This window comes from Antennarius striatus, chromosome 5, assembly GCF_040054535.1.
Source record: "Antennarius striatus isolate MH-2024 chromosome 5, ASM4005453v1, whole genome shotgun sequence".
In the NCBI taxonomy this organism is placed as follows: domain Eukaryota; kingdom Metazoa; phylum Chordata; class Actinopteri; order Lophiiformes; family Antennariidae; genus Antennarius; species Antennarius striatus.
This window is the reverse complement of record NC_090780.1, coordinates 10094648-10113375: the sequence shown is the minus strand read 5'-3', so window position 1 is coordinate 10113375 and position 18728 is coordinate 10094648. Positions and strand designations below refer to the sequence as shown.

The following is an 18728-nucleotide window of genomic DNA, read 5'->3' as shown; positions in this document are numbered from 1 at the left end:
GCTCTTGAATGTTTCTACATGTGTTGGGTTTGTTTTGTCCAGTTATTTCCGACTGGCCTTTGTTACCTTTCGGTGTTGGTCATAGTTGCGTATGAATTCTCGCAGCTGCTCCTCTCTGCTCTCCAGTGTTGTGTACAGCTGCTGCATCTGACTCACCAGGTCGGCCTTCTCCACCTTTAGACGCTTACGATCGGCTTTCATAGCTGCAAATCACAAACACAACCGTACTGAGCAAATCCAATCGCTTTAAAGCAGCCTGCCCGCTTTACTGTGAAGCTGAACTTGAGTAAAACATGTGCCTGCTGTGACGTCAGTAACAAAAGCGTTGCCATTTCAGTGAGGAGCCACAAGGTGACACTGTGTCTTCTGCATATGGCTGCAGATGTAGGGGTTTTTGTTCTGTTTTTTAAATGATGCAATGATCCTAAAAGATAAGTAGCACAGCAGCCGTAACTGACATGGAACTACTTTGGCTGAAAGGTGGACATTCTGTTGGGTTATCTTTGAGACCAACCCTTTAGATTTGACTTCTTTCAACTTTCAACTTCTTTCAACTTTCTCCCTTTCCTGAAGAAACTCATCTCCATGATGCAGCTAGTAGCACTCTTTATAAACAGGAACGACACCACGCTTTCCTAAAAGCCCGCGCTCAAAGCCCGTGAGAGGAAAGGCTGGAACCTGTACTTCTCATAACTGCACACATATCAGCATTCCTTATGACAACGTCTCTTCATATTTTACACCGAACATAAAAACCTGTTTTGCAAGAGTTACACAACACAAATTTTGAACTTGTACTCAACTAATCCGCTTGTGACTCTCAGAGCAAAACAGAGAACCAGGCAAAGCACCTCTTTAACCGAGTGTAATGCACAATTACCTGTAGTTTTTTTGTCACAAGCAAATATTCTTGGCGTTGTGCTACTAAAGAGCTGTTGGCTATAAAGAACGGGAAATGAAAATAATCCAATAGTACATAATCAGCACTGCATTCCAGTCCACACCAATACTGCATTAATATTTCAGAGTTAAGCTGCAGTGCCATGAATGATGGATGTAAAATAAAATGAGGTGAGCCTGACGCCTATTTGGCTGCTCATCAGGGCCGACACCCTTATCACAGAGAGAGAGAGTAATGGCACAACACGTGCACACATACAGTGTCTTCTTGCTGGAGAGCACACTGTAGAGTGGGGATGGATATTTCAGGCAGCAACAAACAAACTTCACATCAGAGTTGAACTTTTTAAAAGACTTTAACAGACACACTCACAGCAGGTCAGTTTTTACTGATTCCTGAAGCCGGTCTGTCACAGCTAATATGACAAAATTTAAATGAGCATAATTTTTTTTCTCACTGTTTTTTGAATAATAAATTTTTTTTCGTAAAACTACACAGAAACATACGAGCGTCAGAGAGACAGAGTGCGTCAGACAGAGCGACACGGGGTAAGTAGTGTTTATTACAATGTGTTTGTTCTAAGCAGTGTGACACATTGTTATGATTAATGATGAAATATTTTGCAAATGAAGCTGGAACCATTTGAGCTGTTGTGTGTCATCTAACAAACAGTCTAATCCGTTGAAACAACTGTCCCATTGTACCACAGCAGGTTGACGCAGCGCCATTAAAATATTCACAGAATTCAAGGACACAATAGATCGCAACTTGGCTCCAATTACTACTACTACTAAATATGTCTTTTAATATGTACAGTTCCCATTAGCATTGTTAGCCATGGAGCTAGTGCTTGGACAGTGGTCTTGGATCATAAGAGGAGTTTCTGTAGATAACTGGGCTAAGCAGTAAGTACAGCAAGACATAAGAGACTGGACAAGACCACAAAGACCAAGATCAAGTTTAAAGTAACGTGTCTGACTACCAGGAGGCACATCAGCGTGTCACTCATGTAAGTGTGGTGGAATACCTCAGTGGTTTAAAGCTTAGCTTAGCCTCGGCACCTCTGAGGATAAAATTTATGTACTACAAGATTTTATTCTGTTTATGTGTCCTACTATTGTTTGTGGTAAGTCTAAGGAAAGAGTACATTCGTATTTAGAGAGGAAATGGCATTTAAATGACCTCAAATGGTTTTGATAGATTCAACTTACAAACCACCTCTTTGGACCAATTGTGTTCACATGTTGAGGACTACCTGTATACTGTATGTAGACGTGTCGCACGATCAGAAGGGAACATGTTTTACATAAAATAGAAATAAATATCAAAGAGTAGCTTGATGTTATTCTCTTTGGTGGAACACATGAAACTTTCCACTAAAAATGAAAATGCTAAATATTTAATGTAGCTACTAAAAAGAAGGGCCTGTGTTGTCGTGACGTCTGTGTTGACACCTGACCTTGTAAGGCCTCCTTGGCGCGGTCCAGCTCCTGCTCCTTGTCACCCAGCTGCACACGCAGCTCAGTGGCAGAGAGCAGGTTGGCAGAGCAGCCTCCTTGTGTCTCCTCCAGGTCCTTGGTCAGCATGTCCTTCATCTGCCGGAGCAAGTGGACCTCCTCTTGAAGCTGAACCACCTCCTCACGCAACAACACTGAGGGGAAAGAGAAAGAGAGAGATTTTATGGAATTTAGAGCATGTAGAAAAGGAATGAGGAAGCGAGGCGCGGTGGACTGAGGTAGAATAAAACTCAGAGAAGGAAAGAAATACAAACAAAAACAAACAGAAAAAAATACATCAGGAAGCAGAATCAGTGTTTATATCTGATATGATCACATATTTGGTGAAATGAACACATCAAACCTCTGGAGAACACACGCGCTTTAAATAAATAATTAAATGAATCCAAAGTATGAAGCTAGAGAATAATGGTCTTGCAAAACAAATTACAAATATTAGTGGCACAATCGTGAACTGTGCTCCTCAGTGCTGTGTTTTCCAGCTACTGTGAAACACCCCCAAACCCTCAGGGAAAACAGGGCAGGTAAACAGGAGCTGGTAACTATGAGGATGCAGCAGAACTGAAGGGTGAACTCATGGAAAGGTCGAGCAGCAAACGGTGATGAAGATTTCTTTCTTGGGTTGAATTTTAGTTTAATAAAGGACCAAAATGTCATGATAATGATTTTTGTTGCACATATTACGGTAGAGAATCTACTGCTTTAAAAACCCCTATACGACCATCAACACACCCGCGTGATCATGGTCTTATAAGGGTATAACCATGATATAACCATGATATTAATATCATGGTTATATCAATATCATCTATTACTTAACTATGTGGATTTACTTTGTAATTCAAATCCAATCAACAGAAATTTCACTGTGAACCTCAAAAGAGAACAAAGACAAAGAAGACTAAATAAAAACACAGTTAGCTTTCCTGTAAAGTTGCTGCTGATGTCACCGAACAGAAGATTTTTTCTTCGAAATGCTTATTATGTTGAGCTCTGAGAAGTTCATTTAAACGATCAGCTAAGGTTGCCTGTGAGGTGTTAATGTAGGCAGCAAAGCAGATGTACTTTTTTCTTTTTTAAATTTTCACAGTATTTTGAGATATTTTTAAACCATTGTGCCATATTTATATTACTGTATTAGTAAGTTAATTAAAAACCGTCTCAAATACCTTGAGTAGTGTCATTTAATCGGCTTTAGTGAGACATCTATAAATCAAAGAAAAATCCATTTTGCAACATTCATTCATGGAATAGCAGACATTGTCCCACAAACTCAGGGTGAAGTGAACACAAACAAACACAATTACATACTTTTTCCTCTGTGGGGTTTATTTATCCAAAATGGGGATAAATTGAGGCGAAGAAAATGTTCTGATGTCTTATGAGCTTCAATGAAGCTGGAAAGACATTCCTGCATAGAAATTCTGAACAATCAGAAACTGTCCATGTGCATCATAAATTTTGATCTGCTTAAAAATGCTGCTTTGACAAAACAGACCTGACTTGAGGTGGCTATGCAGAGATGTGATACATGAGTCCACAGCAAACCGTGGGCCTAAAAAGCCACTTAAACTGAGAGGGATTAAATGAAGCAAATGCTACTCAGTCGATGACGCGACATCATCTGGGTTTAGTTCATGCAGTGATCTTGGCCAAGCTAATAGACTCATCCCAGAGCAGAGGAGAAGCTCAGCCTTCTTATTCATTTACTGCTGTTTCCCATTCTATTAGCTTCTCATTCAAGCCTTCCAACAACATCTATCAAACCAGCCTCCGCCAGGCCATCACTCCCAGCTGCTATACAGACATCTATACGGACAGACACACGCAGTGTGAAGTGGCTGCAGGTGATGATTAGGTTCAGGAGAGCATAAGCAGCATTTTCTGTGTGGAAGGGAAAGTGAAGAATGTGAGAATGAACTGGATTAAGGGAGAAGCCATTTATATACCTGTACATGGATGCTCAAAGATGCGTAATTATTAGAATATTAAGTTCAGAGAAGAAAAATGGTTTTATTCTACGACCAATCACACACTAGCTATTCTCAGTTCACACAAAATAGTCCTTTAAAGCAGCGGTGTGGAACTTGTATCTTTTCTTAGATCTGACAGTCGTAATCGTCTGCTCTACAGCTCCGAATCCGCCTTGAGGGTCACGTGTCTGCTGCAACCTATCTCCGCTGCCTACGGGCGAGAGGTGGGGTACACCCTAGACAAGACACCAGCTCATCGCAGGGCCACACGGAAGACAAATAACATTCCCGCTCACATTCATGACAATTTGGAGTGACCCATTCACCTAAGCTGAATGTCTTTGGAGGTGGGAGGAAGCCGGGGGACTCAGAGAGAACCCACGCAGACACGGGGAGAACATATGGAGAACATATAAAGAAAATCAACCTCGGAACTTCCTTGCTGTGAGGAAACATCGCTACCCAGCGATCACTACCGCCCTGTGGAATCCAACATTCTTGAATCCAAACCACCAAATCAGGCGGGACGAGTCCGATGAAACGTCTGATTATATGTCAATCACTCTTGTGCATCCATCTCTTCTCACTCATTTCTGTGATGTCACTCTGTCAGGCTAACTGCCTCCAACAGGGAGGGGCTTTGGAACTGGAGTGTAGCATGGATGGAGGTGGTGGTGATGGTGGTGGTGGTGGTGGTGGGGGGGACCTGGAAGCTTCTTTCAAATTTCAAGTCTGCTCTCTTCTCATGCTGACTAGTCTGACCAGCTTTAACTAACCAGGTCTCACTCAGTCTGTCTGAACCAGTAACATTACAGACTGCTGCAAGCTTCAGATGAGTTGCTATGACAGTCAATTCAGAATTCAATACCTTATAGGGTCACATATTCCAAACAACAACAACAACAACAACAACAACAACAACATAACAACAGCAACAAAGGGGGGAGGGGGGGGGGGTCCAGGGACCTCAGCATGTCTTGGGAGGGGAACCAATGGCTCTCTAGCAAAACAGAGAATAATTACTAGTCTGATTCTCTTCTTGGGTAACAGACAGAATGCATGACAGCTACGTCTTAGGTTCTCAAACACCTTATGTACAAAAACATTTAAAAACTTGAACCTTCTAATTCAAGCGGTTTTATTTGTTTCTGCTCAGGCATCTTCATGTAGCATCGTGAACTGTTATCCGCCTATGCTGCTGTTTGATTCCCTAGGGTACCATTTTGTAAAATCTTCTTCTTCTTCTTCTTTTCCTTTCAGCTTTTCCCTTCAGGGGTCGCCACAGCAAATCAGTTTCCTCCATCTAACCCTGTCTTCTGCATCCTCTTCTCTCACACTAACTACCTTCATGTCCTCTTTCACTACATCCATAAACCTCCTCTTTAGTCTTCGTCTATGTCTCCTGCCTGGCAGTTCATTTTGTAAAATACGCTACCTACAAGAAGAGATAAAAGTTCAATGTGACATTTTCAAATATTTGTTTTTGTTCAAACAAAATAACAAATTATGAGAAGGGACGTTTGAGACGGGAGTTAAGAATCTCTGCAGTGACGGCAGCCAACTGTTCTGCCCTTGGGGGCAACGATGTGTGTGGCTGTCACTACTCTACCTCAGTCTCCCTGACAAGCACTATCACTTGTGCATTACTATTTGTGCAAAAGACAAAACCAGAGACTGTGATGCCTCTGGTCTACAACAACACTGTGAAAGGTAAAAACACAATCAGTTACAACCGATGTGCACCACGGACCCACACAGTGTTTCACAACCCATGTAGTAATAGCTTTTATTCAAGGATAAAGTTCATATCAGTGTCTAGTTGGATGAGATTCCCATTATTTGTTTGTGCATTTCAAGTCTTCCCTGGTTTGCTACTCTTGTCTTAACTTGCCTGAAAGAAGAAGCTGCCAAATTCTGAAAAATTATTTATTCACAAAAATCGATGTTGTTGATAAACGCATTAGTATCATCAAATTATTTTCTCTTAGCTTTTTTTGTTTTTTTTTTGGTTGCAGAGGAATAACCGAGGCCAATTTACATCTTGATGCAGACAGACGAGCATACAGTAATTGTTTGACTCCTCCAGACAACTAAATTATGTTGTAACTGTCTTGTTGGAGGATATAATTTAGTTGAAACTGAACAAACTGAGTTTCTATTACATGTTCATCGTGGAACTGTCACATCTTTGCAGATCTAATCTCATAAAATAATCTACACATATTGAAAGACCCTTCAGCAGGATAAGGGGTAGCAGGTTGCTGAGGCTGGAAAGAGCTCTGCTGCCAAAAAACATTATAGTAGCTAAATGTTGTGTAAGTATGATCAGGAAACCTCCCTTTAGTCTGCTGCTTTGTGCAGAAGACAACACGCAAAAAGTTTCAGTATATTTGGTCTGAATGATCTCTATGGGCTTCAATTAAACGTAATGATTGCTACACACCATGTAAACAACAAAAGAGATTTTCCTCCTCAAGATTATTGTGGAGTGTTATCATAATCAGTAAACATGTTTAAACATGGCGGAGTATCAGCTGGAAGGAGAGTCCCTGTTGGCTCCCGTGGTATCGCAGCAGAGCGATGAAAAAGGAAACAGTAATGGCTCCACAAAAATTGTCGAGGTGTTTTTTACAGAGACATTTGCAGGAGGTGCAGCTCACACAGCAGAAGATCATTACAACATTCTGATGGCGCTCGTGAATGACAAATAGTCAAATAAATAAAAGACGACTGCTGTGAATCAATTACATCAAACATTTCCTGCAATTTGGCAAATGCTCAGTGGTCAAAAAATGCATATTTCATTAGCTCTTCTTATTGATATACATAATAACTATGGAGCAATGGAGGAATTACACACTCCTGTCCCCCTCGGAGGCCTGCGGTGAACTAGGAAACATTATGTGAGCGTCTATCTGCAATGCAGATAATTGATGCAAACTGTCGGCCTCCCTGAGGGTAAGTGAGCCAGTAGCACGTCTTTAACTACTTCTGAGCTAAATGATCTGATAGCTACCGGCCAAATTAGCTCTTGCTTATGTTTACCTCAGTGATGCATGGAGACACATCCCAGCTTCAATAGCTCTTTAGAATATGGCTGTTAATGAAGTTCCAGCTTCCAACAGGATGAATTACTGGGCTCCATATTCAGCAGACGCTCACCCTAGAAAGGCCCCCACCCCATCCTTTCCACAAAATTTAAAGACAATTAGTTCAGGAGTGCAACTCCATGAAATACTGAGAATAACTATTCTTTCAACATTAAGAAAAAAACAACCAGGATCCAACCTTTCTTCATAATTACTGCACTAAAGTCCTTTCCAGGCACACACCCCTTCCTACTTCTTACCACGTACTTATGCAGAAATAATATTTCATTTTATTCTTCAAATAATTCTGCTAAAAAAGAGATTTAAATTTCAGCAAATCAACAAAATGGATCTGGCTGAAAACATAACTTTCTTGAGGTAAAGACAGCAGATGGACAAAACAAAGCAAAAATATACCAAAAACTGTGAGAAGCCTTTATAAGGTTAAGCAACATCTCAGTCAAATCAATCTGCATAATTAATGTGACTGCTATTGACTGAAGTCGGTATGATGGAACTGATGGCTAAAATACTGTATATATCTAGTTATCACGTGATAAAACCAACATTTTCTATTGGATCAAATGCAGTTTAGATAAACAGCGCAAGACAAAAAGCAGCTGTGGCATCATATATGTAATATATACTCATTTAAAATCATATCATGATATTAGTCTGTGCTGAGTGCACTACCCTGTTTCTGTTGCATTAGGTGGTTTTGTGTTATAGCAGACATGTTGTACATTTTTATGCTTTGAATTCAAGTGCTCGTAGCTGACTCTTTCTGCACTGTATTATGAGTGACAAGCATATGTCTGCTTAACCCTGGTTTCCACTAATTACAGCATAAAGATCAAATGATATTGCTTGTGGAGAAGCCAGCATCTGCTTCAGCTTTTGATTAAACTCATTTCACAGGTAGCATTGTAGCCCTGACAGGCAGAAAGAAATGAATAGACTGAGATAATCACTTCAACTTAAGTATAGACGGCAATTCTTCGATGGATGCCTCCTCATATGCAGCTCTGTTTCAGGAGGATGATGCTGTACAGGTGAGAATGTGGCTGATATAAAACAGATGGTATGGAGCATCTATTTCAAGATATGCAGTCACACCTTGTGATTTTTTTTTTTTAATATCCAGAGTGTTTGCTTAGCTCTCAGGGTGGCAGTGTTGGTCTGTCCATTTATCACCTCGGTCCAAACTAAAACACCTTGTTGAAGGACAGTCACCAAACTCTGAGCTGATGGTCATGGTTCTCAAGAGAGTGAACCCAGGTGACTTATATACAGTATTTGTGGTTTAGTTTAATTTGATACATATTTCACCAGATGGACATTTGACTATGTCATTCTTGTTTCCCTCAGGTTGAATTCTGACTCATCTCATCTGCCTATCATCATATTAGGAGTTTTGGTCTATGATCAAACTCATGTATGCAGTAACTGTTCAACACGGCCAACAAATTGCATTGAGCATGGTTAGAGTTCCCGAGAATAATCTTTATGGTGTGTGGTTGTGTTTTCTTTAACATTATACTTAAATGATAAGAAAAGCTGCTTTCAGTAGTCACTGGAAAACAAATATTGTGACACATTAAGCAGAAAAAAAACACAATCTGTAATTTAATCCGTCACAAAGGAAGAAAGTTTCCAGAAGAAGCAGAACCAAATTTTAACTTCTGAAATAAATATTTTCAGACGGTCCTAATGGAGCTATCAGTAGAACAGCTGTTTTACTCTAAAACAATTTCACGGTAGCATACCCTCCAACCGCATTTACATCAAAGTGCTTTGATGGGATTCGTCTTTCTAAACTATATAAAAAGCTTTTGACTTTGTAAGTTCAATTGTGCTCGTGCAGTTTTTTATATCTTCATGCAAAACCCTGCAGTTTTTAGACATCCTAAAATAAAAGGAGAAGAGTTTGATCTATATTGTGTCAAGTTCAATTAGGGATCATTGACAAAAGCAAAGAATTCTCATTAGCTTTCCTCCCTTTGAGCTACTTTGCAAAGGTAAACAGAGCGAGTATGAGAATATTCTGATTTGAGAGTTAACAATTTTGACTTAAATCAATCCAGATCTTATAATCTTAGGAAAATATTAATAATATTACCCTAATTAATTTAATATTAAAGTTAGCTTGCTTGTTCACCTTGCCTTTTAGATATGTCTGTGTGCTGCATATGGTTTATTGTGACTTTTACTGTTTATGTAAGTTTTACTGCAGATAAACATGTAATAATAACATGAGGATTAATTTCTCAGGATGATGAAAAAGGGGTGGATATGATACAGAAATAACTTTACTCAGTCTGTGTGCATGTGTGTATTAAAGTTAATTTAATCATCTGATGAGAAGAAGAGAGACAGAAGAGCAGCAAACCCACAGCAATAATGTATTAGGTGCCTGTTAAAGCTGTCATATCCGTGCATTTGCTCTCAGATATTTGCAGTAAAAACCAAGGAGCTTCTGCTAATAAAGTCGATAAAGCTATATTTAGAATTTCTCATCATTTTTTATTTCTCATTGGTTAAATATGGGTTCAACATCAGTGTCGGAGACAGTGAAATGTAACATGCCAACCGTCACTAGGGGTACAGGTCAGATTTGTTCACGTCAGCTGGACACACAGCTATACTCAACTGAGTGGATACAGCAGGACCGCTAACCTCAGCTCATCCAGGACTCGGTCAACAACGGTGTGTAATTTTCAATATAATACGTCCACACCCTGAACTGGAGAAAAAAAACATGTGCTGTTGACGCGTTGCATCGGAATACTTCGGTGAGCAAACCTCACCAAAACGATGAAGCTGTATTATTAGTCAGGTGAGGAAACCTTTCATCAGCAATAAGACCTTCATAATTTCAGTTCAACATAAAAACTAATACTTAGTAGCGAGCAGGTTAAGATGATAAATGAAATGAGATTTATCTAATTGAAGACCCAAGCATGCTCTAGCCTTCAAATGTATTAAGATATAGTTCACAAAGTAATTTTTTGTGATATTTAAACATTTAAATGATATAACGATACAACTGTGTCTCTTCAGGGTTACACAAGATGGAAAGTAAAAGGAAAAAACTCCCACTGGAAATTTAAAACAAATAACATCTGGAATCTTAGCAGTCTAAGACTCAAGGCTGACAGAGGAGAGTGTGGACATGTGGGTGTTCTTCCAGAATAAAACAGACAAATGACCTGAATATTGACAGTAACACAGGATGGATCAGATTCTGTTTCCTACACTGATTAGTTATTGAGTATTAAATAGCTCTGGTTCATTTTCATGTAATCGAAGTTTTGACGTTGGCACAGTGACAACACTTTCCTAAAAAAAACAAACAAACAATGGCCCAAATAGTCTTTTGAAAATGTATAAAAGAATAGATTCAAATCAGCAGTAGGTTTAAGCTGACAGAAATACAGAAAAGAAAAGAACCAGGGAGAGAAAAGATGACTGAGAACCAGAGTTTTCACACAAAAAGAAAATTCTGCAGCGGCTCCCTGCTGCTGACAGAACTCAAGTTTCAATTCACTGGTTACAGCTAGACTGCTACGATAAGGCTCTTTGTAATCGTGAATATTAAACATATACTGTAAGTTTGTGCTGCAGTCAGAACACTGTTGTTGTGTAGCTTCAGGTGTCAAAGGCTTAAGCAACAAATAAAGGAAAAAAACAGGAAATTGAAAAGAACACGGAGCAAATACATTTCTGAAGCGCTGCATCTTCTGCAGCCTGCAAAGCTGAACCTGTGAGGGTCAGGCTCAGCTTTGCAGGCTGGAATGACACTACCACTCTATAATACATACGAGCATTAATAATGTAGAACACTGCCCTTCCAAACTGACTTGACCAAGTCTCCATCTCTTAATGGCCGTCTTCCTGCTGTACAGGTGAAACATCACCCTCTTCTCAAACACATCTAACACACTGTAACGTAAGCACAAGTTATATTCATTTTTCAGCACCTTTCCTTCACAACATGTTTGATGACTGTCTACCATACGTTTTGTGTGTACATAGATTTCTTTTTGATGAATCTGTTTTTGGCCTCTTGGTGTTCAGCATATCTGTGTAATATACAGCATCAGCGAGGAGCAGTTTAATTAATTAATCGCCTGTGGGCTTACATTACAAATTAGGTCGGCGCAAGGATGCCAAGAGCAGATTGTTGTAATTGATTCACACGTCTAATGTGTGCAGATTAGGCAATCCGCCAAGGATGTGGCACTGAGAACTTGGACACGACCGTTCAGATTCCTGCTGCAGAGAGCTGCATCCTGCTCAACATACCCTGGATATTGTTGTAGTCGTTTCATCACTGCTCATGGGTTTGGTTTACATAGACTGAATTTAAGAAAAATGAACCTGGCTAACACGACACCTCAGAAGAGAACACGGTCCTTCGACTTGTGCCTGTAAATCCTTGATAATGAAACGATTTTGCACGGTAATTGTGGCGTTTACTACAGTGGATATCCTTGTCTTCAATTCAGTCGGTCGTAATGAGACTAAAGCGCCATCATCCCATTTCAGTGACATGTTTGAGCAAATGTACTCAAGCTGTTTTAACCGTAATACTGGCTCAGATCCAGCATCTCCCCCAGGTTTACACTTGTGGAGGTGATGAGAGTTACAATCATGCTTGATTAGCAGAGAGTAGCTTCAGTTTACAGATTGAAGATAAATTATTCTAAACAGCCATAAACAAAACAATAGACAACATGCGTCACATTGGAAAATTATGGTCATGTTGAAGAACAAAAACTGTCAGTGTCAAGCTTCCAGATCATTTATCTGGTGAAGTGAAGTCTATTACCCTTCTTATCTTTCTTAGCTTTGAGTCATGACCTCAGGTTGCGTGAGCCACAGCAGGAGTCACACAAAAGGTAGTAGGATCAGACTCATCTCCACTCATTCATGGATTGGAAGGACACAGACATCAACACAAAAACTAAGATAAGCACAGTTCAAGACCTCCACATAAAAAAAAAACAAAACGATGACTATTGGAGACAGTTGTCCCTCCCATTAGATTCAGTGGAATTTGCAGCTACAGCTTCTCTTAACGTCAGTCAGTGGCGAGATGATGGATTATTAATCCAGCAACAGCAAACGTCATAGTATATTCTCTCAGATTACCAAAGCTTTAGTCCTTCTACTTAAGATACAAAAATCTGTTATAGAAAACTCTATCAGAACACACAGGGTCACATTTATTTACAAGGCTTATGGAAGATTAACAGATCATGTTACTGAGATGAACGTGTCATATCTAGGTCAGCATTTAGTCCTTATCTTAGTGAGAAATGACACTGTGGAATGGATGTGAGTAAATCAGCACTCATAGTTAAAGGCTTCATTCAACAATCATTCTATAATCAGCCATTTTTTATCCTTATTATTATGATTTATTATTATTATTGCTGCATTCATTCTTCTTTGAACATCTTTAAGGTTGTATCTAATAGATTTCAGGTTTATTACATCCCGCGAAGCGGTGTTGTATTGTAATTGTCAGTGTTGGTGTGTTTGTCCGTCCGTTAGTTTGTCCACCAAATATCTTCACAACAGTTGCAGATAGAGAGATGAAACAAAAGGAGTTATATTCAGGGAGGCAAGGGGAAGACAACTAGATCACAACCTTGACCTTGAAAAAATAGGTCAAGGTCAAATTTTCGCTTTTATACCTTTTTAGGTACACATCTCAGAAACCTGATGAGATATCATCACAAAACAAAAAGCAACATTTTCAGGAAGCCTGAGGCGCGAAAATGTGATGATGTCGCGGGATGTTGTAGTCCCTGACTGCCTTGTTTGGACTATTTTCATTTTCAGCTGAAACACTCTGTTGATCAGTCCATTGATTAACTTACTCACCATCAGAAACGTAATATCCAATGAATGTAATATCAGAATGTAGTGTATTTTTTGTTAATTTTATAAGCTAAACTGCAAAAAAATGATCAAGACGGAGCTTCTAAAATGAAAAGATTTAAATATTAAATTAATTATCCGTAGGATTTGGTGGGTGTACTTTCCCCCAAAAGCCAAGAACAGATTCATAAAGTTTATCAACTCTGGTAAAGAGACAGCTTTCACTGTGATGATTTATTCACAGATCAAAATATCAACTGACAAATTATTGTCGGTTTTAAAAATATAATATTGAGTATAGTATTTGACTGCATGTATTTTTCACTCCATGTAATCCATCTATTATCTTAATACAAACAAAAGAACTTGAAATAATTGAAGTTATACTGGTAACAGTCAGATTACTGCCCTACAATCATTTAAGGCATAAACACACACACACGCACACACACACACACACACACACACACACACACACACACACACACACACACACACACACACACACACACGGACACTTACCCGACTTCCCCTCCTCCTCCTTCTCGGACCTCATGTCCTTCTCGCCACAGGTTCCGCTCGGCTCCACTGTCAGCAGCGGTGTGAGCTCTCATAGCAGACGGGGGGAACAAAACACACACACATCCGTCTACGTGCAGACCAGTACTCACACCATTCAAGCTCACGCACGCAATGCCCCACTCCAGCCGGCCGCTCCCAGGCCCACGCTCCCAGGTCCCGCCCACACAGGTAACCAGGAAGTGGTCTCCTATCTCACCCACAGGTTTAGTTTCTGTCTTCTTTTTGTTTCTGCGTCTCCTTGTTTTTCCGCCACTTTTCAATGCACCTGTTTAACGACACGCCCTGTAGGGATCTGGGAGAACTTTCATCCCACGCCCACTCCAGCTTTTCATGTTTTCTCCCCTCGAGTCAAGACAAGATAGGGGGGAGGGGAACACAGGCCACACCTGAGGCCTCAGGTGCTGAACCAGGTGAGTCCGTGGAGCTCTTGCTCCACCTGATGGCAAACAGCGTCACCGTCTGAACAGAGAACAATACCCACCTCTGTGAAGAATCCATTGTGTGTACTCCCTCTGAGCCCACAACACCTCTGTGGACTCTGGGAGCTGACATGACTCACTTCCTGAATGTGAAAGTGTGTTTTGGGCAGAGGAGTCAGGAATGTAAACTAAAGTGCTGCGAGTGTCAAATTCAATATAAACACCTCAGAAAATGGATCTGGGTTGTGCAGTGGAGAGATATGAAGCTTACGCTCCGACCAAACTGCTTTAACTCTATCCTGAGATTAATTTATTAATAAGAGCTCCCCAGTGTTGTCTGTAACACTCCAGGGATTTGTGGCTTTTTGCTTTTTGCCTTCTGCTGAGTAAGGACAATCTATGTCATGTTACGATGGGAACTTGGACGTAGCAACATCAATACGTTTTTTAGGCTGGTCGACTTTGTCTGAGGCAGGGACAAAGGGTAATAGGACTGCATTAATTCAGCCTGCAGGGCTCGGCAGGATATAAACATAGCCGAAAAATTTTTTTTGGTTTATGGGCACTTGAGTAACACAACTCGCACGACTGTAAGCGTAATGTGAGTGCAGGTTTGCGTGACAGAGGGAAAAGCTAAAACAGCTTGTGTTTTAAGACGTTGACAGGAGTTCAGAAGTTCATCCTCTTTCCCCTGATGAAGCCGTTCTCTCAACAGACGCTCATCAAATGATCGTGTGGATCACAACGCTAACACCTCAAGTTGTTCACAAGCAAAACTCATTTGTCTCTGCATGATCAATGCTGAGAGGAAAAACTAATAACTAATACACCACATTAGAGGGTGATGTGTGTAGTTGTGTCTGCTCTGGGACTGACTTTTTAGCATCCCAGCTTTAACATCTCAAAGCATCCTTAAACATTTTTCATGAGCTAATTATTCCCACTTGGTTTAAATTCTAACCTTTCTTAAACCAGCTGCTTTTCATTGTCTGAAGAACTACAGCATTTAGAAGTAAAAAGACATTTTGACCAAATCATTCCAAGGTCTCACTATAGCAGGGTCTTATTCACTGTGTTGATTTTACCCCAACATTTTTCACTACGCAATGTCCTTACTCTGCAGCTTAACTCTCCGTGTCGCCATGTTATTAATTTGCTTTGCTCACATTGAAGCCAAAGGAAATCCTAAAAGCCTTCTTTTCTACCAGCCGCTGTTTCCCGCTCTCCTCCTCCTCGTCTCTCACGGCTGCTAACGTTTGACCTGTCAGTCTACATTATCAGTGCTGGAGAGCGCTGATAGAGGGCCGACATGGAGCAGCATTAAAATACTTGCTAGCCTTGAGAGCGAAGAGGATGTGAAAAAAGCCAAGGAAGAATGAGAAGAATGACAGACAACGACAAAGAAGAAAAAGTGACCGAGTTCACCGCATTGACCACCCACTGTTGATGGAAATGACACATGGCTTGTCTGACAGCCGCTGAGCTTCAAGGGGCTGATTGGACGTAAAGATTTGAATCTTGGTGCAGACTCTCTGGTTTGTTATCAATGTGAGAACAACTGAGAATAATAGCATTCATTATGATGAGAACATGAATTAAGCAACAATTTTGATGTGATCGATACACTTTACGATCGATTCTTTTTGTGGTTGGTCAGGTTGATTACCACACACCAGAGGTGGAGACAGACTATAATCCTGAGCTTCACGGGTCTTAGCATATGAGGCTCGTAATGAGCAGTCTGGGTTGTTTCTCAAACTGATTACAGCGATTTTGAGAGAATGAGTCGTCTGAATCCATTGAATGAATGTCACATCACCAATCACTTTATTCTGAAAAGAAGTCGGTCGGACCTCATGGTGTTTTCACCTGCATTGCATGGAAAAACATATTATTCAGCTGTAATAAATCAAAGCTCAAACTGAAGGATGGCCCTTGAGGCTGGTTGGCACGAGGGTTTCTCTGACTGTTCCTCCACTCAGCCTCAGCAGGCCTTTGCTCCAACGTTAACCTCTCAGTAAAGCTCACAGTTATGTGTCTTTCAACTGCCAGGATAAATCACTGTGCACACTTCCTGCTGTCATCAGGCAGCACTATCTCCGACGCGAGGCCGTACCTTTGCTCAGCGAGCAGTCTGGAGTGCCAAAGTCCATCAGGCTGGAGATCTCGGCCGGATAACACATGTCCGTCACGACTGTCTTCTGTCTGTGATGCACTGATGGATCTGCTGGGGAAACAGATCTGCTGTCAGCATCACTCCACAACATCAGATGAGCGAAACGTTCAGTCTGTAGTCAAAACATCTTTATATTCAGGGCGCTCTCATACTCGCAGTCCGTGGTGCAGCTGATAAATCAGCTGATTAATTCTGACATGATGAGGATTCAGTACAAACACTTCTCAGGTGAGTTGCAGTGTGATTTAAAAAAAATAAATCAAATCAGAGCGATGTTGATGGACACGTAAAACAACAGAGCGCTCCGAATGACGCAGGCTTGTTCCATCATTTCACAATTACAGTTTTACTCTTAATTAAGTTCAGTTTTTGGTCAAATTTAATAACTGTACCTTTTCTTTCTTTTTACTTATCCTATTTAGAAAAACTTCCAATCATGCGACGCCATTATTCACCACTCATCCCATTACTTCTTCGATGTTTCTGCTGTTCATCATTGAATATCATTGAATAGTGATCATTAATATCCTTGTTGGGCTAAGCAGTGATTTTTCAGAGCAGTTAACCTAGAATTTAAAAAAAAAAAGAAGAAAAGAAATGATTTTCTCTTGAAGAGAGCTTTAAATCACACCACTTATCTGAAACCAAATGTAATTCTGCTGATCAAATGCATCCATCTGAGGTCTAATAAAAGCAGCACCTCCACAGTGTGTGCGAAGTTAAATACACTTTCTAGTTCAAACATAAACCCTGCATTACCAATTGAGCCTCAGGTACACGCTGGGTGGTACCAAAAGCTCCCCCTAAACTATGATCTCAGCCTGTCTCCAAATCTGCATAGTCTGACAGTTTTCATTTCTGTACAGCTTTTTTCTAGATCCCTTATCTCTGCCATCCCACTCCCCTCCTCTGTCCTGATCTGCCAATAACTGTTTGGGTGCTGAAACTGACCTTTTCCTCTGTCATTTATATGGAGATTGGACAGCAGACTGTGAATCTGCTTTACTTAGCAACAACAATGACTGGTAGAGGCAGAAAGAATGGGCCAGCTGGTAGGGGGGGGCACATTCCTAAAAAAAAAAAAAAAAAAAAAAATCTATTCCAGCACTTTGGGTGTGAAGCTTGAACTTTGATATGAGTGTGAAAGCCATGTTTTTGAAATGCCACACATTCACAAGCAGCAAGAAAAATGAACCATGTAGCTTAATTGTTGAAATGTATCTGGATATGTCGACCTTTTTCAGTCAGTTTAGTCGGCGCCTCTCGTCTCTGGAACAAACTGCTGAAGTCTGCCAGTAATCTGCTGATATCAAACGTTTCGACGTTCCTCCACTTCATCTCTTGTGATGATTTTCATTATACCTACAGTCCAGGTTGCTCTTGTTCATGGGTAATTACTACCAGACACAACTAAAACTTTGTGATGAACCCACAAGATGTCATTTGTGGCAACATTAATGGCAGACGCATTTCACACACTGATGGGATTCCATTATTTAGTCCATGATGGTTTAGTGGAATTTCTTAATGGAACACCTAATGGATTCAGGTTTCCATTAATGTCATTTATTAGCCAAAGCTGAAAATACCTTGTTAATTCTACCTGTGCCTTTCTCACTGTAGATTAAAATGTCCACCCACGCGCATCTACAGATGTTTTGGCTGCTTAGCTTCTGCTAATGTTAATATTGGGTGAAGATACTAATCCTAACCTGGTAACAACTATAAAGGTGTAACTTCTCAGTCCCCATGGAACACAATCTCTGCGATCACAGTAAAACATAACCACATAAAAAGTTTGACTCTGGCTGCGCGGTTGACCAGAAATAACCTGTTTTAACAGTGAAAAAAATAATAAGCTGTGGAATATTATCAGCTGTGTGACACTTTCTTTGCTAAAGTTTCTTTGTAGGATTAAAACTTGTGCACAGAAGAGGAACGCCATTGGCACTACAATAAGATTGGAATCGATAAGGTAGGATAAGGGTGATGAATGGATTGTGTGACGTCCTGCCGTTTGTTCAGCTAACAATGACTTTAGCAAACTGATTAAGTTTATCTTAAAAAGAGTCATGGTTAGGGTTAATACATTTCTATTAGATAAAATACATTATATTCTAATAGTGAGATGCGTTCTTGGTCACCGGACAGTATCTTAAGAGTCTGGCTTTACGTCAGTGAC

The 18728-nt window shown here is 40.4% G+C and overlaps 1 protein-coding gene across 6 annotated transcripts in view; it reads right to left on the bottom strand.

The window, feature by feature from the left end:
• Nucleotides 1-18728, bottom strand: part of kaznb (kazrin, periplakin interacting protein b) — a 113056-nt gene that overhangs the window by 11308 nt on the left and 83020 nt on the right. For 4 of the 6 annotated variants that reach the window (XM_068315017.1, XM_068315016.1, XM_068315014.1 and 1 more), the window contains 3 exons: nucleotides 16487-16597; nucleotides 2361-2552; nucleotides 67-203 (listed from right to left, as the gene is read on the bottom strand). In XM_068315017.1, coding sequence (XP_068171118.1) covers nucleotides 67-203; nucleotides 2361-2552; nucleotides 16487-16597 — 440 coding nt within the window. Of the gene's footprint in view, nucleotides 1-66; nucleotides 204-2360; nucleotides 2553-13891; nucleotides 14216-16486; nucleotides 16598-18728 lie in introns of those variants that run through there. The other 2 variants (XM_068315015.1, XM_068315019.1) reach the window with 2 other exon arrangements.